The following is a 24,778-nucleotide window of genomic DNA, read 5'->3' on the forward strand; positions in this document are numbered from 1 at the left end:
CCTAGCCTGCCCAGATGGTCAGCAACTGGAAGCTAGATGGCTCAGAGACATAGGGGGAAAGCAAACATGACTGAAAATAAATAGTAAACAAAATTATTCCTAAAGATATTTTGCTAGCCTCATAGATTGGTGCTTAATCCCTTGCTATCCAAGAAGCCTGCATTGGACTGTGCTAGGTCCTCTGCATATATGTTGTGGTTGTTTAACTGGGGGTTTTATGGGACTTCTAACAGTGGGACTGGGGTTGCCTGTGACTCTTGCCTGTTCCTGGGACCAATTCCTCCCAGTGGGTTACCTTGTCTGGTCACAGTATGTTGGACTGTGCCTAGTCCTATTGCATCTTGTTATGCTGTGTTTGGCTGATATATATCCCTGGAAGTGGGAGACCTTTTTTTATTTTTCTTTTTTCTAAGAGAAGTGGAACAGGAGTGGATAGGAAGAGAGGTGAAGTGGGGGTGGGTAGGAGGAGAAGACATGGGGGAGGCTGCAGTTGGGAGGTATTATATGAGAGAAGAATAAATAGAAAATCATCAGAAAATTAAAATAACCTCTAAACAAATAACTTGTAATGTTCCAAACCCCAAAGTACCTAGGCTTGTGAATTTTCACTTTACCAGCTCTCATCCAGACCTTCTTTGCCAGCATTCTGCCTCTTTATTTGTTCTGTAAGTATGCATCATTTTATATAATATCTCATCTTAGACTCTAATTCCTTTGGATAGGTAAAAAGGTCTCCTTTCTTAAAATTGTCACTACTAGTGAAGGGAGCAGGCAAAAGTGCCTTGGCCTAAATACTGCCATTTTGACTTCAGACTCCATTTTACCTGCAGGGTGAAATTAAGTTCAAGTTTCCAAGCCCTAAGGGAGCTGAGAACTTTCTAATGGCTGACCAACCTCCTTCCTACACCATAAAAATAGTCTTTATCTATTTTTCTAGCAACATTTTGGTTGTTTCTAACAATGGAAGGAACAAAGGAATCTGACTAACTGGACTAAAAGGCTTGCATTGTATGTCAGTTGACAATAATGGAATAATTAAGGCAGTGCCTAATCTCTAAATCCTGATTGGTGAAAAATTCTATTTCCTGGCAACAAATGTTTGTGAATTTTATGCTTATAAACCCCACTTCTGCCCCTGCTCAAAACAAGATAAAGGATCCTGAGTCTTTGTGCTGTGGTCCTGACCATTCAATTATCCACCTATGTAGTGAATAAATAAAATCTATGAAACCCTAAGTGTTCTCTCTCCTTCCCGTGGCACATAATGGGCTAGGGGTAAAACTAGCAGTCTTCCAAAGAGGGAGTAACCAGAACAAATAATCTATTGAGAAAAGAATAATTGTTTTTTCTTTTTCTTTTCTTTTTTTTTTTTTTTGCATTTTTATTCAGTTAAGAACAACTAAGTATGTTTCTTCAAACTTTACCAAAAAGTGGAATAGAAACAAAAGGGAAAATGATACTTTATACATTCTGATTTGTTTTCCTATTTTAAGATACAACTACCCACATTAAAAAAAAAAGAAGCCTCCATTACAAAGTCATTGCTGCTTGCTCTTCAACTTAAACATTCAAGGGTTTTTAGAATGTAATACAGAATTATCAAAATTCTTAAATCTTCTAGCAACAAGTACTATGATCTATGTCATTTATAACTATTGATTCTGAATCTAAATAAGGATTGCAGGAAAAGGGAAACACTTGAAAAATACTAATGTATAAACAAAGCCTAAAACGATACCCATTATGAACCATCACCCTCTCATTACTTTTAAGTTGGGAAAATCTGCTCCAAACCTGTGGCTACATCTGCCTCTAATTTGTCTAGGAGCAAGAGGAGTCACCAGATGTGACTTTAGACTCTGCTTTGTCTTTGGCATTAGTGCCATCCCTGCCTACAGCTTCAGCTTGGGCTCTCTCCTCCTGATCTTTCAAAGCCTCTTCATAATGAGATGGGAAAGCCTGAGGAATGGTCTCATTGACCTTGGCTAAAAACTCCAGGACTTTCATCTTGGTAGTTTCAGCATGGGCTCGGGGACCCCACAGAAACTCATAAGTTGGAGGATCACTATCAGCCACCTTCCGGTATTCCAGGTACTTTTCCTTAACCAAATCTTTAGTGACAAGCTTTCGGGGCTCCCCAAAGATTATGTGTGCCTTCCCATCATAAATTCCCAAAATATTCAGGAACTCCCAGATCTCTGCCTCAGAGGCACGGTTGCCATTTAAAAAGATCACACCCAGCAGAGGCATCAGTAGCCCATTCTGGGGAAAAGGCAAGCCAGTGGTCAGAGTCCCACCAATGCTGGGGTCTAACTTGCTGACAAGGGTGTAATAGCTACCATTGGGCTTGATTTGCTTCACTTCAAGACCAAAAACCAGCTGAATGCGCTCAGAGGCTTTCTTAAGGATCTCAGGAAACTGCTCCTTGAATCTTTTGTTGATTATTTTCAGCATTTCACCCTTATTCATTGGCTGTTTCATTTTGTACTTGCAGAGCAGGTACTGCATCAGCATTCCCGTCTTCCTTGATAGAAGATCACTCTGGGGGCTCTCAGTGGAGTGTGGGGCCTTAGAGCAACTAGGACTTTGCTCCCTTCGACCTCTGGCACCTTTACCAGATCTTCTGCGGGCCACACGTCTACCAGCAGTGATTGTAGATGCCTCACCCTGAGGTTTAGACTTCTGAGGCAGGCTAGCAGTAGAGGTGCTTGCAACAGCATCTTCAGAATCATGAGTAGAGGAGGAAGGTGACTCTTCTTTCTCTGCTGCCTTTGCCTGAGCATCCTTGAGCCCCTGGGCCTCATCTTGGATCTGGCGGCGCTTCTCACGAGCACGGGCCTTACTCTTCTGTCCCCTGGGCATGATGGCTGTGGTCAGAAACTGCAGGTAGGAGGCTAGGCTGGAAATCAAGTACTTGGGGAACCTAGAGGAGTGATAATGAGAGATCCTGTAAGTACTTCCAGGAGGATCATTAGCAACATGCCTATATGGGTTTCTGTACAAACATAAAATACTAATCTAGAAATCTTTTTTAGTTAGCCTGAGAAAACAGTACAGGAAATTATAGTTTGTCCAGGCTGCAATCAGCCAGGCTCCCCTAGGGCTGGCTTGGTGACAGTAAGGTTTGGTAGAGTCTTCTCAGTTCCCACACAGTACTTTTAGCAGGTCCTAGACCCCTCTTTCCTGTGCATGCTCAGCAGATGAAAGCTCAAACCCCCCTAGTCACCATGAAATCCTAGTCCTCATGAAAAGAAAATCCAAGAGGTTTTCCTCCCACTGCTCCTAAAAGGAAGAATTGCTAACAGCTCTGTGGTAATGTCTCATTCGTCTTTCTGGGTCCCTTATTATTTTGCCTCTGTTATAGGATCAAGAACAATCCTTTCTCCTGTACCTTCAGCCAAAGGATTTCATCTCACTTAACCCTGATAGGAAGAAATGAGAGAAGTCTCAACTGTGTTCTGAGGCTTCAAAGAATGAGTGCCAAGACAGCCACAGACTATTGTTTCCATAAAATGGTATTGAAGAAGTACCTTCAGTCCTCACCTATTGTTTATACATGGACTCCTGAAGCTATCTCCCCTCTCTACACTTAATCCTCACTGACACTTAGCAGAGGGTATGAGTGCTGCTATGTAGACTATATTTTCCAGAGGGCCAAAGTTGTGACAGGTAGGTTAAGTCCCTATCACATGTTGTTTCACTTATGGTCCTCATTCTAAGTCTTCCCTAGGTGATTCATCAGACTAATACTCTTATTTTTCTACTAGTCTTGCATAGAAACTAAGGGAATTTCTGTAACTGAGGCCTTGTGGGATAACATCAAGAGGGACAGACTCTGTGGGACCTCCCCCAATATGGGGTGTGAGTTCCCTGAATTCTTTACGATCACCTAGAGATCTCTCCTACTGACTTGATGCCCTTCAAATCACAATAATATTTTTACCTCCCTAAGAACCCTGTGATGAAAGAAAGCATAAGCTACAACCAGCTATCTGTACCCTCTATGGGGCCCTACTGTTTGGAGGTCATGGGTCTCTATAGTTCCCACTCAGCAAAGATGTAAACTCAATCCTCAGCCCATTGGATTCCTTGAGCCTTATAGCAAGGCCTTCATTTTCCTCCAGAGCTAGATATAAGAAGAGAGTAGATACAGTGAGTTCTGCTTGGCATTTCCAAGAGGGAAAGGACTTTATGAATTGTACTTCCTCATTAAGTACTCCTTTCTCTTTGCCCTCCCCCAGTCTCCCCTTGTCTTTACTTAGTGCTTATCTACTCAAGGCCCTCACACTCCTGAGAGGCTCTAAACTAATTCTTAGCAAGCCTGTGATCTCATCAGCTTGTTGTAGTCTCCAAAGAGTGGCTGCTTAATCAGGGAAAAACTGTGCACTGTTTTGTTATACGGTGAGTGCATCCTAAAGTAGAGAGAATCCACTCCTTGGCTTCTGTAACTAACTGGGAATTCTCTACCTGTTAAACTGAGGTTGTCCATTTACCTTCCGTAGATGCTTTAGAGAGAAGATATGCATGACTCACAGGTAGATACAGAGATTTATTTGGGTTACTTACTATATTGGCAAACAGGCATCTCTGAATTTATACCAAATTGATTCTTGTTAGGAATCAGGTCTCATTAATTACTAATGCTCCAAATAAATCAAAGTATTAGTGTACCTGAGACCCTACCTGAATAAAATTAGGCAGGTTCTAATCCTGAGAGCTCTAACATTGGATTGTCAAATCTGAATTGCAAACCAAGACCCTGTAGCTGTCAGCTGAGTCATGTCTAACTCTCTCCATTAAACACAAGGAAGGAGAGAGGCCACCCTGTGAGATGGCTCAGTGGGTAAAGGCAAGCCTAACTGAAATTTGATCCCTGAGACTCACATGATTGAAAGAGAAAAATGACTGCTGAAAGTTGACCTCGGCCATCCCCATATCCCACACTCATATTTTAATACAGACACATGTGAACACACACACACACTAAATGGCTTAGCCTAATAACTTAAGTTTCATTCCTGGAACTAATTCCAGGTCAGCTAAAGTTATAAATAAGAGCCTCAAAAAAAAAAAAAGAAAAGAAAAGAAAAGAAAAAAAGAAAAAGAAAAAGAAAGAAAAAAGAAAAAGAAAAGGGAAGGAAGGGAAAAAATAAAGGAAAGCAAAGGAAAAAAGCCAAAAAAAGCCAGAGCGGCGGGAGTGGGGGTGGGGTGGGCGGCAGTGGCCACTACTGGCTGTTAATCCAGCCCTCAGGAGGCAGAGGCAGGAAGATCTCTGTGAGTTTTGAGTCCATCCTGGTCCACAGAGCCAGTTCCAGGATAGCCTCCAAAGCTAGAGAAACCCTGTCTGGGAAAAAAGAAAACAAAAGCCTCCACCACCACCAAACTCGCCCCCGCACCCCCCCGACTGGGGCTTCAGGAAAAAATGTGTAACAAAAGCCTCTTCAGAGCCTGCCACCCCCGCACTCCCCCTCACCATTCCCCCTACACTCGGCCCTGCACCCCCCCATACCCAGGCTTCAGGAAAAAAGTAAAACAAAACCTCTTCAGAGCCCACCATCTCACCCTCCTTGCATCCACGACCCCCGCACTGACCCCTGTACCCCCACTCGGGTTTCAGAAAAAAGTAAAACATAAGCCTCTTCAGAGCCCACCACCCCACCCCCACCCCACCCCACCCCGCATTCGTCCCCCCCACCCGGGCTTCAGAGAAAAAGTAAAACAAAAGCCTCTTTAGAGCCCGCCACCCCACCCTCCCCCACCCCCCACACTCGGCGCCACCCCTACACCCGGGCTTCAGGAAAAAGAAGTAAACTGCAAGCCTCTTTAGAGCCCCCCACCCCACCCTTCCCCACCCCACACCCCCAAACTCGCCCCACCCACCCAGGCTTCAGTAAAAAAAAGTAAAAGGAAAGCCTCTTTGGAGCCCGCCACCCCACCCTTCCCTCGCCACCCCACCCTTCCCTCGCCACCCCACCCTTCCCTCGCCACCCCACCCTTCCCTCACCACCCCACCCTTCCCTCGCCACCCCACCCCACCCTTACCCCTCCCCACCCCACCCTTACCCCTCCCCACCCCCCTTACCCCCTCCCCACCCCCCCAACTACCCCATCCCACCCTCATCCACCCCCCCAAACTCGGCCCCACCCCCCCAAACTCGGCCCCACCCACCCGGGCTTCAGTAAAAAAAAGTAAAGGAAAGCCTCTTTAGAGCCCGCCACCCCACCCTTCCCTAACCCACCCCCTTCCTCTCCCCACCCCCACCCCCCTTTCTCTCCCCACCCCCCACACTCGCCCTCCCCCCCCTGCTTCAGTAAAAAAAAGTAAAAGGAAAGCCTCTTTAGAGCCCCCCCACACCCCCCCACACTCGGCTCCACCCACCCACCCGGGCTTCAGGAAAAAGTAAAACGAAAGCCTCTTCAGAGCCCGCCACCCACGCACTCCCTGCCCCCCTGTGCTACCCGGGCTTTTCTTCTCTTTAAAAACATGTTTAAAAACGTGTCCCCGTGTACACTGACCCACACACATGCTGATCAGAGAACAACGGGTCTACTTTCTCCTTCCATCATGCATGTCCAGGGGATCGAACTGAGACCCTCGGGCCTGTACGGAAAAGTGTGTTTAGACTCGAAAGTATTTTGCCGTCCCCGTGTTTTTCTGGGGGGGGTACCCAAAACACAAAAAACCAAAACCTTTCTTGGGGAGCCTCTGAGTGGAAATAGGGCTCCAGTCATGAAAACCTGCCCAAGCTTCCCCAGGGCAACTGCTGTGAGGACCGCTACGGGTAGGTGACAATGACTACGACTAAGACGACGACGACGAGGACTCAAGGAAACAAGGAGGGATAAAGGAGTCCAGACAAAGCAACGGGAGGACAAAACATTTGTGGGATCTACTGTGTCCTGGGTGATGGGTTTGTCCCTAAGAACATATTTGGGGACCTTACCTTGATTCCAGAGCAGTCTGAGAAATTCACCCTCAGCAGACTAGGCAGTGGATGGCAGCGGCAGCGGCAGCGGCAGCAGCTTCTCCGTGTGGAGGCAGAGATTCTCGCCCTCACAGCGGAAGTGGGAAAGAAGTATATCCGGTTAGGTTTGCGTGGGGTCTCCTAGAACTAACGGCAGGGGTACGTTACTAACGGACCGCGCTCTTTCAAAATCAATCTTCCCTTAGTGTTACTTGATAGACAGAAGAGCTTGAAATTCCTCACTATACTGCCTGAAGTCTCTCAACCTCCAAATCAAGCCCTGATCTTCCACACGATCCCCACAAAGACAATGAAGTCAAACCTCAAATAACATCCTCTGTGGGAACCCCCTGGGAATAGCAGCAAGGGAAAACTCCGAACTGCTTTGTTTTGGAGACAGACCCTGACAGTGGCCTATACAGATCCTCTCTTGTATTCAGATGTTCTCCAGATTTCTTCCTTTGTTGAACTAAAGCCCCACCTACTAGAAATTACTATTTTGTTTTTGGAGACATTTCTGACAGACAGGATTGCCTGTCTGGTTAGATTTGTTAAGTGACCACATATACGCGCGCGCGTGTGCGCGCGCGCGCGCGCACACACACACACACACACACACACACACAGGTGCAAGCGCTCGCATACACACACCCTTGTTTTTAGCATATTCTAACAAACTTATCATAAAAAATTCTTGGAAAGTCCTAGGATTTTCCTTCTGGCAAACTAAAACCCTCACTTCCCTGAAATTTTCTAAGAAGAAATCAGGGAATGGAGAACTGAGCATTTTCTGGTAACTACCTGTGGGAGCCATTCTGGAATACACATTACATGCAGTTCATGGTCATATGCTGACCTGGACAAATGGCCTGTCAGAGACTTCCCTGACTTTCACACCGACGTCTTTTCTCCCCAAGAGTTCTAACTTGAAAGTGAGGATGATTCATAGTCCTTTTGTTCACTGCAAGAATGTATACCACGAACACAGCACTGTAGGATTCCACAGTTCTGCATAGGGATCTCTATTTGTGCTCATTTATGTTCATCACATTTACATCCACCCTAGCTTAGTACTGGTCACCTTCATTAAGGGTTCTAAATGATTCCTATGTTGTGGTGTGACTGTCTCACCAGCACTCATTTATTTTGACTGCTAACTTCCGTTTAAAGTTTTTGAGAGAAATTAGATATCCCTGAAAACAAAACAAAACAAAACAAAAACTTGACCATTTTACTGATTGCAGACTATGAAAAGAAGTCCTTCTCCTAGGACTGAGATGTTGAGAAATTCCAACCCAAGGCAGGACATATGATGGCTTAATTGTTCCCAAGTAAATTCTTTTTCCTAAAGGATAGCACCAGATGACATTAAAAATATCTTTGGAGGCTAGAGAGATGGCTCGGTGCTTCTTCTAGAGGATCTGAGTTTGATTCCCAGCACCTACACTGTGGCTCAGGACAACCTGAAACTCCCAGTTCCAAGGAATCTGCTGCCCTCTTCTGTCCTTCCGAGTCAACAGGCATGCACACCAGTGGATATATATACTCTCAGGCAAAACACCCATACACATAAAGTAAAAATCTTTAAGAAAAACAAAAACAAATTAAAAAACACCTTTTTAAAGCTAATGTGATAATCTTAACTATGACAAAGGTGAATCCTAATTGTAAGAGTATATTCTATTGGTTTTATACTTATTTTGATATTCACTGCTCAGTTTTGCTTCATATTTTTACGTGTCCTTGTGATCTAAATGAAACTTAAATTTTATGTTCTAGTTAAAGAAATACAGGGATCTCAAGATAAATCTTATCAAAGAACACACTGATCTGTTAGTTTTCTTTGCCAGTCATAAAGGCTCTTCTAAAATACTTGCTTTCTTCACAGAAGGATAGAGCCAGGTGATTTTTTGAGCCTTGGCTCTTTTGAGTCTTTCCAGATTTGCATATGTCACTGATCATATTGTTCTATCTCTTTCTCTCTTTTATCTACCCTTCTCAGTTCTTTTTATATTTTATTGATTTTGTATTCCAATTCAGCATTTTGATTAGAGTTCATCTTTTTAATCATCTGAAGTATATTTGGAAACACTGGAAGAAAGCAAGTGAAGCAGTTTGTGGTCAGCTCAATCTTGAATAAGTAGAATGAAGTGAGCTCTTAAGACCAAGTATTTAAGTGCAGCTTAGTCTTTTACCAGCTGGATGAGTTTGGGTACATTACCAAACTCTATGACCCTCAGGCAGTGCATCTGTGAAATTAATTCATATGATCTGTCTTATAAGATTGCTAGTGTTTGGTTAGTGTATGCAAAGCACCTGGCACCGTGCCTGGAGTGCACTGAGACTTAGAGAGATGTCTGCCATTACTACCATTACTACAGTTGCTTTAACCACAGAGTATAGCATTCCACACTGAAGAATTCTTTCAACACAATATTTTTATAAATTCATTAGGAATTTCACATCACACACCCTGATCATACTTATTTCCCAATCCTTCCATGTCTGACCCCCACACCCTTGTGACCTCTACCCCTCAAAAAATTAAAAATAAATGGAAAAATAAAATTTAAGTCAAATTTGTGTTATCTATATACTCGCTGGAGCATAGTCAAACTATCAGTGTCTTGCCCCTTAAATAAAACTGAGTCCTTCCCCTCCTACACCTCCTTCAGTAGCCATCAAGTGTGGAGAGCTACACTTACTCATCCTAATCACACTTTTTAAGAGCTCTTTTAGATGGTCCTTCCCTGTTATAAGTAGCTACATTGGGGGAAGTGGAGGTTAGGAATTGTCACAGAAGCCTTCATGTTCCTCTTTCTCAAATGTTCATCTGAATGTCTTCTGTATCATTTCAAAGCCACCTTCCTTGCTCTTTTCTGTGGTAACATGGAACACTGACATCTCAGATGCAGTAGGACCACAGGCCAGAGCATGGCTCTCTGAGGCAGCACAGGCCCAGACATTGTTATAGACCACTCACATAACTATGATCTCCAGGAACAGGACAGCCCATGAATATCAGCGTGGCTTCAGGCAGCAATACAGACCATGGATATCTTCATAGTCCTTGGTAGTAACATAGCCACCGACAACAACACAGACCCTAACTACTGTAGGACCACAGACCCTGATGGGAGAGAGGGTGGCCTGGCTAACTTCCACACTCTTATGAATTTTTTTAATCTAAAAGATAACAAGAAGTTTAACACTAAGGGTGTGGAACAACAAATCAGCTCCAAATGGTACTCACCAAAGAAAATGTAAGAACAGTTTGTTCCATCATTAAACTATATTTTCAGTAAAGGTGTCTTCTAGGATTCTATTTAAAAACTAAATCATACCTTCTGCCACAGTGGTGTCCAACCTTTTGACATTGCAATATGTTGTAATCTGTAAACATTTTGGGGCACATTCATAGATATTTTGGGATTCCATCACCCAAAAATCCACATCTGCTTTGATTGTCCAAATACACACACACGCACACACACCTGCATAAACACACCTAAAATTTTAAATATCCTTTTAATGTAATGGACTTCACAATTCACAGAAAAAAGCACCATCCTGATGGCTCCTGAGATTTTAGCCTCAAAAAGCACAGGTCATTCTCTATGCATGCCCCAGGTAGAGATTCTGTCCAGTGTATTCACAGTCCCATGATATCTATAACCAGTAATTTTCTGTTCTATGCCAAGAATCTTAGTTCTGAGCTTCTACAGCCTCATCTAGTCTCCATGCAGTCAACTTACATTTACCTGCCACTGAGTAACATGAAGATGTCCAACATCTAATATTAGCTTTTCTAGAAAAATGTATACTAAGAATACTCACTTGGAATGTCTCATATTTTATCCTCTTCTGTGGCTTCTCTTAGGAAGTATCTGGCCCACTTTTGTATTATAGATTCTGCACCTGTGTCTGTATCTGTGTCTACCTATCTCTTTCTGTCTCTGTCTCTTTCTCTCTCCCTCTGTGTGTGTGTGTGTGTGTGTGTGTGTTTGTGAACAGATGTAAGACTGTATGAAAGTGCATGCACAAATATATGTAGATGCCAGTGGTCAGCTTCAAGTGTCAATCTTCATGCATTGCCAACCTGAATCTTTTGAGACAGGATCTTTTCACTGTCCCGAAGTTCACCCATTAGATTAATCTGACCAGCCAGAAATAGCCTGCAAATATAGAGGCTCATTGTCAACTTCAGGTATGATTCCTTGGGAGTTGTTCACCTCATTTTTGTGAGAAAATATTTAAGAGAGAACACAAAAGAGGGAGCCAATATTGGTTTGAAGAGAAAATTGAACCCAAACAAAGGTCTAGAGACCTGCAAGACTGCCACCAACTAACAATTTGAGCATCCATAGAAAGGCTACCATAAATGCCCTTCCCGGATAGTGAGATCAGCAACTAACTTATCCATGGAGCCCTCATCTAATACCTGTTGGGGACAGAAGCAAACACCTATACCTAAACACTGAGTCAAAGTAGAACCCAGATGCAGATGGAGAGGACAAGACCAGGTTGCAGAAACACATAGAGACAGCTGACCTGAACAAGGAGGAGCTAATGGGCCCCCAGACTGATAGCTGGGAATCCAGAATGGGACTGACTCAGGCCTTCCTGAACATGGGTTTCAGCCAGAAGTACTGAGCAGTCTAAGGGACCTCACACAGTGGAGCCAGGATATATCCCTGTTGCACAAAAGGACTTTGCGAACACATCCCCCATGGAGGGATAACTGCCTTAATCTAGAGACAGGAGAGAAGCCCTAGTCCCTACTTCACATGACCTGTCAGATCTACATGACCCCACCTGTATGGCATTGCCCTACATATGGAATTGGGGTGGGGGGATGGGAGGGGAGGGTGGTTAGAGTGCATGTGAGAGGGCAGAGAGGGTAAAAGGGAGGGAGAGAGGGAGAGGGAACTGGGATCGACATGTAAAATAATAAATCAAATTTTAAAATCTAAATTTTTTATATATAACATGATTCTTTATTGCCTTGGAGGAATTTCACATCATGTACCCTAATCCTGCTTGCCTCCCAATTCCTTCTTATTAATCCCTTACTGCTGCAGTGTCTCCCCAAAATTAATTCAAAACAAAACAGAAAAAAATTCACACTGCTCCATCTTCCCATCTTTATGTTTTTCCAACACCCCTTCATTCATCCTAGTGGCATTGGTAACTACATACAGTGTGTCTCACAGTATTCCCTTTTGTATGATCAGCCTTTCCCACACATGTACACTGTGTGATCCCTTGTTGGTTTGTTTCAAGGCCTCTGGCACACCATTACCACTGGACCCTCACCAGAAACTCCTCTCAGATATCCTGCTAAAATGTATAAAAATAATGAAACCCCTGAAATATATATAGTATTTTTTAAATCAAGTCCAATATCTACAGTAAATGTTAGTCTAGTATTTGCAGTTAATATTATGTATACACAAACGGTGGTCTTTTGATGTGTAATCATTTTTTTTTCTTATTTTGTGGCTAATTGACCCAGTCACATACTAGCAAGTGTCCAAACTAAAGATGAAATCTTGACGCTGTGTATTAGTAAGTTCTATATATTCTTCTACCCTAGACTGACATTGTGTAATGGGCAGATTGTCTGTCTGATATAAATAACACATCCCAGTAAAAAGAATAGGGGGTGCCAAGAATGCTGAACAATAGGTCCTGGGCAAGGACCCTCTTGTCTCTGCATTCTCAGCGCTGACATTATAAGTACATACCATCATACTTGGTTTTTAACATGGGTTCTGGGAATCAAACACAGGTTCTCATCCTTGTGTGACAAGCACTTTACTTACACTGCTACCCCCATCACCCCCCCCCCCACACACACACACACAAGAATCTTATTCTTAAGGAAGCCTAACCCACTGATCAGGCCCTCAACTGAAAAAGTCTCCCTTAGTAACAAGTATGTAGGAAGGGGCTGATGGCCTTCAGTTCAAGGCCAGAGAGTAATTCCATGTTCTCAAATGTTTACCTATGAATCTCAGAATAGTGTTCACTATGGTTGAAAATTATCCACCAAAGGTTCATCTACTGACATCTTGTCCTGAGTCTGGCATCATTAAGGTGATGGAACTTGTAAGAAATTGGATGTAGCACAAAATAATTCAGTCATGTGGAAATTACCTTCAAAAGGGAGAAATGCTGCTCCTAGTTTGACTTAGCTTTTGTGAAAGTAGATTAAATAATGAAGTGTTATACACACACACACACACACACACACACACACACACACAATTCTTGGCTTTCTTTCTTTCTTTTTTTTTTACATTAATGGTTCCTTTTCCATTTCACATATTGTGATTTAGCCATGGTACCCTTGCCATTATGCTGGCAAAATGCTATTTTTACCAACCATATTTTCTTTATACAATACTCAAGTCCGCGTAATTTATTATAGTAGAAAAGAGACCAAAAAGGTGCTCTTTGTACTATTTGCTGAAAAATCACCATTATTAATGCTTTTATAAACAGCTTTTTCATTTTATATTTGTATGGCAGAAACTGAATGAATATCCTTGCTTTCCTTACATACCTTTGTTTTGAGCTCTCAGTGAAGACTGGGGCCTTAGAGGAACTCACACTTTCAGCATGTTTATTCTTGGCACATTCATAATTTTGCTCGTTAAGCACCTGCACCAATAGTGGTAGTGAGTGGAGTTTTAAGAAGATCCTTGAAATGCCATCACTAGTTATCTTTAGGAAACATCGCCTGAAAGGGGACAGTGAAAGAAGTGCTATGTGACCGCTATGTTCTCCAGTGCCTATGACAGGATCAATCTGGCTATGGTGCAGCCTGCATTGACTGGCAGGAAAGTAGATTGTTTGGGGGAATGACATCACTTGGATGAGATTTAACAGTGAAGGTCAACTCTGTGCCATAAATCCTGAGAATGGCTTATTCATGGTGGTCCCTGGCACCTCTGCCACAAGCAATCCCAATAGTATGACCACAAGTCAGAGTATCACTCTTTTCACCAATGTGGCTGAGACCAGTCATGGTGGTATGTACTGGGCAAATGAGCATTGACCAGCCTCTTCTACTTGGTGTTACCAAACCTTCTTGGCTAGAAACCTGGTGACAAGACCTATGAACCTGAATCCTGGTTCCCATCACGTATCCAGCCTGAGAAGCCCCAGAAGGTGCCTCTATTGGTCCCATCATTTGTGGAGGCTGTGTACCCAAAGGGGTGCCCCTGGTGTATGAGGCCTTCAACTGGCATCATGGAATGTTTGTAGATAGCTCCGTGTCCTCAGAATCCACTGCAGCCAGTGAACACAAATAAGAGATCAATTTGCTACATGGCCTTTTTCTGGTTAAACTTTGGACACCACCTGGAACACTGATAAAGCATAGAGAGACCCCCAAAGGAACTGTCTGCTCCATTGTAACACAAAATGTAAAAGACTCAGAGACAGATATTGGGGTTCAAGCTTCAAGCTCAAGGTCAGAGAAGCCTAGCAGCCAAGGTAATAGATGTCACTTCTACATCAGGCTAAAAGGGCAATCCTGTCTTCATGAATCCTCAGATGCAAAAGTTCTTAGTTCCTGTCTTATCCCCCTTATACTCCCTTTTCTGTCTATCCATACCATTCCTGTCTCCACCTCCCTAGTGCTGGGATTAAAGGCATGTGACCCCCAAGTGCTAGAATCAAAGACATGGGCTCTGTTACACTTCATTCTGTGTACACCAGGGAGGCCTTGAAATCAGAGTGATACATCTGCAAATCTCCTGAGTCCTGGGATTAAGGATGTGTGCTGCCACTGCCTGACCTCTTTAGTTTGTGGCTGGCTTTACTTTCTGAATCCTCAGGCAAGCTTTAATAAATCCTAACTAATATATCAACATACTCCATATCTTTAATGTAAGTTGGTTACTGAAAGATGAATCAAGCAGATTTCCATGGCTAGGCATTGGGGAGGATGCTCTCAAACTAGACTATATCTGTCAACGTTTAGAGGGAGCCTAAGACACACTGGCTACTACCTAAGGAGCCCTGGATCTCAGTGCCCTCAGAGTCATTTAAACCATTCAGATACTCTACATCCCCAATGACTTCTAGGGGCAGGCAGATTTTAATATCCAAAGCTGCCTGATAGAGCAGGCCAACCAGGATCTACCCAAGGAGGTGTTGACTGAGTTCAGACAGATGTGTGCACAGAAAGTGACCTGAGGCTCTAAACTAGCAAGAGCACAGCACCTGCATCTGACTTTAGGAGACTTCCATGCTCATAGAAAATATGAGTAATTTAACTTTAACTAATGTGTGAATGACAGAAGGCCAGTCCGCACATGTTTGAAAAGAGATGTGTGTTTATTTTACACATCCATGCTGTTTTAATTTCCTGTTTGTCTTCATAGACTTCCTTCTAATACAAGTCTCAACACTTGCTCACGTAGTAGGAACTTCTACAAGAAGAACTTACTCTTCGGTGTCTTTAAAAACATAAGCTGGTGTGATCATACATGCCTTTAATCTCAGCACTCCTGAGGCAGAGGAAGGCAAACTATGAGAGTTTGAGACCAGCCTGTCCAGTCTATATAGTAACTGTCAGGCCAAACAGGGCCATATAGTGAGACCCTATTAAAAAAGGGTGCGTTGCACAGCAAGATGCTCAGTACAGTGTCTAGAGTTAGGACTGTTTTTCCTGCAAGACAGTCAGAATCCTCATTTTCCAGTCAGGATGACTCTAGTGCTGATTCTCATGCTTGTGCTGTTTCCCTCCCACCTGACTGGAACCAGAAGCCATAAAGCATTTGTGAAAGAAAATTAAGTTTTTAGACTGATGAAATCTTCTTCCTCTTCTTTTCCTCTTCCTCCTCCCCCTCCTTTTTCTTTTTCTTGGTCTCATGTGGCCCAGGCCAGCTTCAAACTCACTATGTGACTAAAGATGTACCTCCAATCCTCGAGTCTCTACTTTCTGACAAACTTGCCACCAAATCCAGATAGACAACTAACACTTCTATAGCATCATATGTGTTCTAGGTACTGTTCTAAGTGAATTATGAAAAACCCTTTCAGGAAAGTACCATTTTTACAGATCAAGAAATGAATTTTTGGATTGGGCACAATAGCACATGTCTTGAAATCCTAGCATTAGTAAGAACAAGACAAGAAAAATGCATACATAGTGGCACTCTGTCTCTAAATAAAAAAAACCACAAACTGGAAAATTATCCAGTGAGTAGCTCCACATATGTGTGAGTGTGTCTGTGTGTGTGTGCGTGTAATAATAAAAATTTGACTCCAGGAATCAGGGGCAGGTGGCTTTTTGTGAGTTTGAGGATAGGATAGTTAGCCTGGTCTACAATGAAAGTTTTAGAACATCCAGGGCTTCACAAAGAAACCTTGTCTCAAATAAGAAAAGAAAAAGAAAACGGAAAAACAGGGAGAGAGAAAAAGTGAGAGAGAGAGAGAGAGAGAAACGAAGAAAGAAAGGAAAGGAGGAAGGAGGGAAGAAAAAAGAAAGGAAGAAGGAAGGAAGGAAGGGAGAGAGGAAGGAAGGAAGGAAAACAAGGAAGGAGTTTGGACATATGTCCAGGTGGTGGTGGTGTACATCTTTAACATCTTTAATCCCATCACTCTGGAGGCAGAGGCAGGTGGATCTCTATGAGTTCAAAGCCAGTCTGGTCTTCAAAGTGAGTTCTAGGACAGTCAAGGCTGTTATACAGAGAAACTTTGTTTCAAAAAAAAAAAAAACCCAAAATAGTAATAATAACAAAATACTCATGGGGTTATTTAAAAGAAAAACAAAGACTTGAAGTTTAGAGGGTAATATGTTGGGAAGGGTCTGAGTAAACCATAGAAGGAAAGTAGATTTGATCAAAAGACATTGTATACCCATTTGCAATTCTCAAAGAATAACTAAAAAAATGAAATACTTTTAAAGTGGAAAAAAATCAAAGAGAGCAGATGATGCAGCTACCTTTAGAGAAAAAATGAAGTCATATGAGCACTTGAATCTGGAAGATACCATTTTGGTTTTTAGGAAGCTTCTGTATTTTTCAGGGTAAGACAAACAGGTCAGTTTGCCTTATTCAGTCTGTACATTGATAATACAGTAGATCAAGTTATTTGTATTTAGGGTACATCCCACTACTGTGTCTATTTTTAACTGGAGAGACAGAACAGCAGCCTCTGTTTAAGAGTGCAGATGTTTCTTTAAGTTTTACTTCAGTATTTTCATGTCATCTCTTGTCAGGACCTGGCTCTCCTTCCATTGCAGCTCTGAGATTAACATATTATTTTGTGGGTTGTTTATTTGGTTAAGGTAGCCCAATTTGGCCTCAAATTTGCAGGTCTCCCACTCCAGCTTCCTAAGTGCTGGGATTACAGGTTTCTGCTACCATGTCTGGCTCTGAAGTTCATACTTTAAAGTTCCCTGGAGTGCTGGAAATACAGCTCAGTGGTAAGGTGTTTTCTAGTGCATGGAGCTCTAGGGTGATTCCTCACTAATGCAAACAACAGCAAAAACCCTATAAGGTGCTCTGACATGAAAAATCTTAAAAGATGTGCCAGACTCAGAAAGACGAGCACCAAATGTTTTCTTTCATATAAAATCTAGACTACAAAGAAGACAGGAAGGTAGAAAGGGAAATAATGGGGGCGGTGAGATCATTAGGATGGAGAATAAGTGAAGAACAAATGAATGGAGGTTGTATATGACTGATGTACATTTTACACATAATGGAGGACATATATGACTGATGTACATTTTACACATGATTGACATACATTTTATGCATGTATAAAATGTTATGACAAAAACCATTCTTATGTACAAAAATATGTACTAATTATGAGAAAGAAGCAAAAGGGGTATCAACCTCACTGTCTCCCTCCCAAAGAAAAGAAGCTCTCTGGGCCCCATACAGGGAAGTGTAAAGGTGAATCATTCAACCATCCTTGCCAAGGAACATGCAGTTATGATAGCTCAGTGGAGCTTGCCTGTCCTGAGCTCCTCAGGCCCTATGTCCTTACTCAATGTCCTCATCTGAACACCCAGCAGGACCATTCATGAACCAAGTAATACATTTGTCCTCACAGAATTAAACTATATCCCTTCCCTAGCAAAAGTATCATAAAGAGAATGAAAAAACAACTCACAAACGTGGACAAATGATTTTCTAAAGACATACCTAATAGAAGGCTGTTTCCAAATATTCAAGAATATCTGAAGTCCAATGACAAAAATTCGGTGTAAAAAATAGGCGAAAGGTCTGAAAGGATGCCTAACCAAAAGATAAAGAATATAAATAAGTATGTATGTTTTGACATCATGTGCCACTAAGAAACCGCAAACTAAAACAAAAATGTAATACCACTAAACATTTATTAGAAGGGCCCAAATTCAAAACACTGACAACAGAAACCATCCGCGGTAGGCAGAAGTTTCTGAGGCTACTAGAAAATGGCAATAAAACTCTGCTCTAGGAATATACTCTAAAACAGGCAAAGTAGGAAGAGGAGGAGTTGGGGACTACTTAGAGACGCTTCGCACAAGCATGTACATAAATGACCCTTTTCAGTGTGAGAAATGATGTCTGGTCAGAGAGAGGTAACAGGAATGTGGGCTGAAGTGCAAGTGATGTAGACATCAAGACTGTATAGCATGGACAGTCATTTATTACTGTCGAGGATGCAAAATAGTACAATCACTTTGGAAGACAATTTGGGACTTTTCTACAAAACCTTTCAGACTTATACTATAGAGTACAACCATTATGCTACTCCATATTTACCCAAACAAGTAAAAAACTTAACATCTATGCAATAAACTGCACATAATGGTTTATAGAAGTTTTATTTGTAGTTGCCCAAATTTGTAGCAGTCAAGATGTTTGTCAGCTTGTTTTCAGATAGATAAACTGTGGTGCATACAAACTATGTCACTAAAACTAAAGTCCTGTCTTGTAGCTGTGACCTTACTACTTCAAATGGGCTTAACTTGAACAAATTTTGTATTTGTTTTGTAATTTGTAAACTGAGATTTCTTTTTAGGAAAATAAATGAGTTATTAAACCACGTAAAATACAGAACAAACATATAACATACATATACATATATACGCATGGTGAATACTTTATGACATTCTAAGGCAAGGCAGAACTATCAGTCCGTAAAATGCTGGAAGTAACTAACACTCAGAAGCACGAATGACATGAAAATAAGGAATGAGTATTTTTCAGTGAGATGATGTGAATATTAAATTTTGAATATATATTATCATTTTGTCAAAAACCACATAATATACAACACCAAGAGTGAAGTATAATGTTAACTATGGACTGTAGGATGTGACAAATTTACCACTATGGTGTGGGATGTTGATATCAGGGAGGTTGTGCATGTCTAGGAACAGAAGTTGCATAGGAACACTGTACATTTTGCTCAGTTTTTTATAAACTTAAAAATGCTCTAAAATAAAGTTGGTTTCCAAAAAATTTATATGAAGGACTTGCTCCACTCTTCTCTTGAATTTAAGGACTGGATACAAGAGGCCAAGGAAATCTGTTTAATCATATATTTGTGAGCTGTCATCTCAATTTCCCCTCACTGTACTTTATATGTTTAACAGGGTCTGGAACTTCCTATTTCTTGACCTTAACACACATTCCCTCTCTCTGTCTGTGTGTGTGTGTGTGTGTGTGTGTGTGTGTGTGTGTGTGTGTGTGTGTGTTTGTATGTGTGTGTATGCAAAACCCTGTACCTTTTATGTAGCCCTGATTCGTGAAAATGAAAGTGACTGACCTTATCAGTCCACAAACATCCTTGCTTTCTAAGATGTGCTAGTCAAAAGCTGAAGAGACATCTCAGTCAGCAAAGCATTTGCCTTGAAAGGCTGTGAACCTGAAATTTCAGTTCTCAGAAGCTGAATGCAGTTGTGTGTCTTTGTAATCCAAGCACTGGGCTGCAGAGACATGCAGGGGTTTACAGGCCAGCCAGCCTAGCCTCCTTTGCAAATTCTAGGCCAGAAAGAGGTCCGGAGGACTCACAAAAAGTGACTACTGCCTGACAACAAACAACTACTGTTGACCTCTGACCTCCTCACATACCTATTCCCATAGCCCACACACAGACAAACAGCAGACAAATTTTTGTTTTTTGTTGAATTTCTCAATGGAACCCCTAACCCAGAATCCTAAATCTGACATCAGGGCTGTCCTTTGCTAAGCAGGGTGTGAGGGTGGTTTTGTCTTACAAGTATGCATGAATCCTCTAACATCTGAGAATTCCATGGGGTCTCACTGATAGATGCTTGGAAGTTTTAGCAATATTCAGAACTTTATATCTGCCATACCTTAAAAACCCTTCACCTCAAGATCTGAGCCACCCAAGCCTGAGGCTAAGGCCTTCATCTTCCAGAGACCTCCAAATGAGAAATTAGCCCCACCCAGTTAAGTCTGTCTGGGAACTCTGAGCTGACCACAGGGTCAGGATGTTGTAAACCACATTGGTCTTGGTGAGTAGTTCCCTACTTCACCAGGGTCTTCAATTTCTCATACATTTCAGAGTCTCTACTCCTACTGATGTAAGGCAATTCTACTTTGGGTAAGACAGACCCTGAGAACCTTTAGTATTGGGGTACCTCATCCTCTGGCTGACAGCCCTGCCTGGCATGTACTTTATCTTGTATTATTATAGGGATCTCATAAATTTTATTCATGTTCCTAGATCACGGATTCACTGGTAAATACCAAATTCCTAAAACTGATCAGTTTCTCTGTATTATAGGAAAATCATAACACAAGGCAGGGAACTTGGACAGATGTTTCTTAAGAAAATTCTACAGGCTTGTTCTTTCTCTTTTCCTTATAAGTCAGATTTAGCCTCATATGTTTACACTGAAAATGTTATATTTTTTAAAAGATATTGTGCAGCATGATGGAATATGGGTGCATTATCTTTTGAGTGTATCTGACTTGCATATATAATCAAGCTTTTACCAATAATTTCTCTCCTTCATTCTTTCCTCTGTATCTCAGTATTTTTTTGTTGTTGTTGTTGTTTTGTTTTATTTATGTATTACAATCTGGTGGATTAGACACAAAATCTTTTTAGAAAAAATACTAGGATCCTTCACCAGGGTCTAGCCTGGTTTAACCACCTTATTTTATCCTCTATGTACCCTCCCCAGTGCCCAAGTTCTAGCCTTGGTCCTCCTTGGCCTAGTCTGGTCAACCCTGGCTGAGCTGTCCCAAAGTCTACATTTTTTTGTCAAAAATTGCCAATCTCTTTGCTAAGTCAGATCTTGAACAGCTTTTTCCAGGGTTCGGGACATGTTCTACCTTCTCCCAATCTAAAGGCACCTTTTGAGTCACATCCAACCTGTTAACTCAGCCATATCATGCACATCCTCCACCAAGTAAGTCTGCCTCATCCCACATACCCTCTCCAATCTCCTACATCTATCACTGAACTCCAGACTTAGACCAGGACATATGTCCTGCATGGCAGTCCAGCCCATGTCCACCTGATTCTATTCTACCTAAACTGTACCCAACATTTAGGACCAATCTTCTCTGTAAAATTTTTGTTCAGGAACTGAGTAGATGTTACTATCCTTATATCTCCTTCTACTTCAGGCAAATGGCCTTTGTCCAAGCTCTGAAGTTTAACAGATGTGTGAAACTGAGCATTATCAAAATCTCTGAACTTCAGACTTTTCATATGTGAAGTGATTATGGTAATCCCTGTCTTGTAGAAATTCCCGAGTCTGTATAAGATATGTAAAATTATTCTTTAAAATACCAATTCTTGTTATGATTCATTTTCCTTTGATGTTACAGTGACCACACTCCTTTTAAAGCTAGAAGCCATAGTAGAAATTATATCACATTCCAGGACAAAGAAAACACTATCAGATAAAGTGCTACTTAGCAAGGAAAACTAAGTACTATATTTTCCTATGAAAAATCAATTTTAGTGTGAAGTCACTCTCTGCAGTTGAGACAGCACAATGTTTTTAAAATGTACTTCAAAGACTCTAAAACTTCCCTTCCTTTGAGCTGCCATTTCCAGTTAAGCCACTTTAATTTTTATTCCTTTAACCCCTACTGAAAATGAAAGTTGTGAAATTGCACCCAGTGTGACCGATTAGAACCCTTTTAAAGCCCATGGAGGAGTACAGTGTAGTGTCTTCTAGGTGTCAGTCCTACCTTCCTTGAGGGTATCATTCATTCTCAGACTCCATGTGTATAGATCACTCAGGTTGCTCAGAGCTCTTTAACTCCTGGCACGGGCTTACAGGATACTTCTATTCCTGCCAGCTTCTCATAACTTCCCCAAATAAGTAATAAAAACATTTCCCCTTTCCCAGTTCCATTTCTCAATTCTGAGGATCTGGCTCCTGTTAATCACTCCCACATCCTAAGTCAGCCCACCTGGTAGCCTCATATAAATATTTCCCATGGAAAGGTCTGGAGTTTCCTGAGAACCAACCTGGCATTAATCAAATAATTTTCATTTCATTACTTTATTGTAAAAACCCCTTCCTAGTTGGGAAGTGGTGGCACATGCCTTTAATCCAAAGGAGGAAGATCTCTGAATTCCAGGTCAGCAAAGGCTATGGAGAGAAACCTTGCCTCAAAAAATGAACAAACCCACCCACCACCACCGACAAAAACACTTTCTTCCCTCCATTAATTGTATTGGTAACTTACTACAACTTCTTTATCTTAGCCCTCCAGTACTAGCATGGAATCTTCTAAGAGTATATTCTCAAATGATGTTTAGGCAACAAGTAAGTATGTGAGCATTTGTGCCTAACTGAATATTACTTAAGTCCACATCTTTTACTTTAAAAATTTTCATACAATAAATTCTGATAATGCATTGCTTCCCCTATTCAACCTCTTCCCAGGTAAATGAAGCAAAGACATTTATTTAACTCTTTTAATTTTATCAAATACAGAGAAAATGTTTTAATGCAAATTAAATTAATTTACATTAAATTAAATCACATTACCATCTTTTCTATTTCTCTATCTCATTTATCTTACTGTTGAATTATTTTAAAGTAATTTTAAAGAAATGCTTATCACTATCTTATCTCAGAGTAGATTAACAGATTAGATAATAAAAGTTTCTGCAACTTCTTTCATAATGAAACTCTTACTTTTAACAAGTGATGAATATATGTTTGTTGAATTAATCATATTAATAGATAAAAAGAACACTTGAAAAATTAAAATTAAACAAAATGCAGATAACTTTCCAAACTGCTCACACAGAACAGGAACACAAAGCTATCTACCACGTTCCCTCTAGTTATAAACAGTCCTTCACTACCTCTTTCATTCACTGTCCTCCTGAACCACAAAGAAAAAAAAGATAACTTCACTAGGTGTGGGAGGACCTGTTTGACATGGCTGTGGCACATTAATTGCTGTGGATTAATGTGTCGCTGAGTACAACTGCGGCTCCGGCTTTTTCCTCCTCATCTTTCAAAGCTTCATCATACCAGGACTGGAAGGCACTGGGCACTGTATGGTTGATCTTAGCCCAAAACTCAAGGATTTTCATCTTGCTTGTCTCAGCATGAGATCTTGGGCCCCACAGAAATTCATAGCTTGCAGGATGGCTGTTAGGTACTCGCCGGTACTCCAGGTATTTAAGCTTCACTAAATCTTGAGTGATAAGCTTCCTGGGTTCCCCAAAAATGAAATGCTTCTTTCCATCATATATTTTCATCTTATTCAGGAATTCCCAGATCTTTTCTTCAGCAGCACAGTTTCCTTTCAGGAATATCACACCTAGGAGGTTCATTAGCAGGCCAGTCTTGGGGAATCCCCTGCCTCTACTCACAGTGCCGTTGTTAGGGAGATTCATTTTGCTGACAAGGATGTAGGATTGCTTTAGCGAATCTACTTCCTTTAAGTCTACACCAAACACCACCTCTATGTTGAAAGAAGCTTTTCGGAGGATCTCAAAGAAGCGTTTTCTGTGCTCTTTGGTGATCATCTTCAACACATTTGCTTTCAGAATGGGTCTTTGCATTTTGTACATGTTCATCATATACTTCACTACCACCTGGATTGTACCAATGAGAGAGCTTCTAGGGCGCTTCACCGTAGAGGATGAGGCCTGGGAAGAACGTGGCTTCCTCTTAATTACGTTGTTAGCTCCTTCATATGATCTTGTAGTAGGAACACTCTTAGACTCAGTGGTAGAAAGGGCTCTCTGAGGCACCTTGGAAGTGCTTTGTAGCCTACAAGCTGATTTTGTACGGGTAGTAACCCCCAAATAAGGAGAAGATGGATGGGGAGATCTTTTCTCCTTTGTTGCATGGGCCTGAACACTCTGGAGATCCTGGGTCTCACCTTCAGTCTGGTGGCATTTTTCTTGGGCTTGGACTTTACTCTTCTGACCCCGAGGCATGATGATCTTGTTCAGGAACAATAAGCTGGAGTGCAGACAAGCAAGCTAGTGATGCAGTCACCTAGAGAGAATGGAATTGCATAAGCACCTCAGCACAGAAACAGACACAGCTCTTGGCTTTAAGGAGCCTACCTTTGCAGGAGTTGGAAGTACTGTCCTAAGAACTCAGTGGGCCCTTGTTCTCATCAGCCTGTCCTGATAACCCTATGGAACTAATTAAAGTGTGCTTTTCACTGCCATCCCTGTCTGGTGTGCACTGGGAATGCAAATGGTAGTGACAGGCTTAATTCTGGTGCATCCCTTTCCTCTAGGGATAGAAGATCTCTCAGCTTCAAATGCAGTGCTATTATCACATCAAATTGGTAGCAGTGCCTGGGCCCCTTCCTGTGCAGCACTAA

The 24,778-nt window shown here is 41.7% G+C and overlaps 1 protein-coding gene across 1 annotated transcript; it reads right to left on the reverse strand.

The window, feature by feature from the left end:
• Positions 1 to 1,821: 1,821 nt before the first annotated feature.
• Positions 1,822 to 24,778, reverse strand: LOC127218339 (uncharacterized). Its single transcript, XM_051179365.1, has 6 exons — positions 23,390 to 24,778; positions 15,427 to 15,436; positions 13,534 to 13,710; positions 11,065 to 11,140; positions 10,012 to 10,151; positions 1,822 to 2,923 (listed from the first exon to the last, which is right to left on the reverse strand). The coding sequence occupies exons 1-6, from the start codon at positions 24,378 to 24,380 to the stop codon at positions 1,822 to 1,824; spliced, it is 2,496 nt and encodes an 831-aa protein (XP_051035322.1). The 5' UTR covers positions 24,381 to 24,778.

This window comes from Phodopus roborovskii, unplaced genomic scaffold (genome assembly GCF_943737965.1).
Source record: "Phodopus roborovskii unplaced genomic scaffold, PHOROB, whole genome shotgun sequence".
Taxonomy (NCBI): Eukaryota; Metazoa; Chordata; class Mammalia; order Rodentia; family Cricetidae; genus Phodopus; species Phodopus roborovskii.

What these genes read in the sequence shown, in the direction of transcription:
- LOC127218339 (XM_051179365.1), bottom strand. Translation starts at nt 24,380, where the DNA reads ATGCCTCGGGGTCAGAAGAGTAAAGTCCAAGCCCAAGAAAAATGCCAC. An exon ending in ACTGAGAGCTCAAAACAAAG is followed by an intron (nt 11,141 to 13,533) that starts GTATGTAAGGAA and finishes CTATATTTGCAG; the next exon opens with GCTATTTCTGGCTGGTCAGA. An exon ending in TCCTGTCTCAAAAGATTCAG is followed by an intron (nt 10,152 to 11,064) that starts GTTGGCAATGCA and finishes GTTATCTTTTAG; the next exon opens with ATTAAAAAAATTCATAAGAG.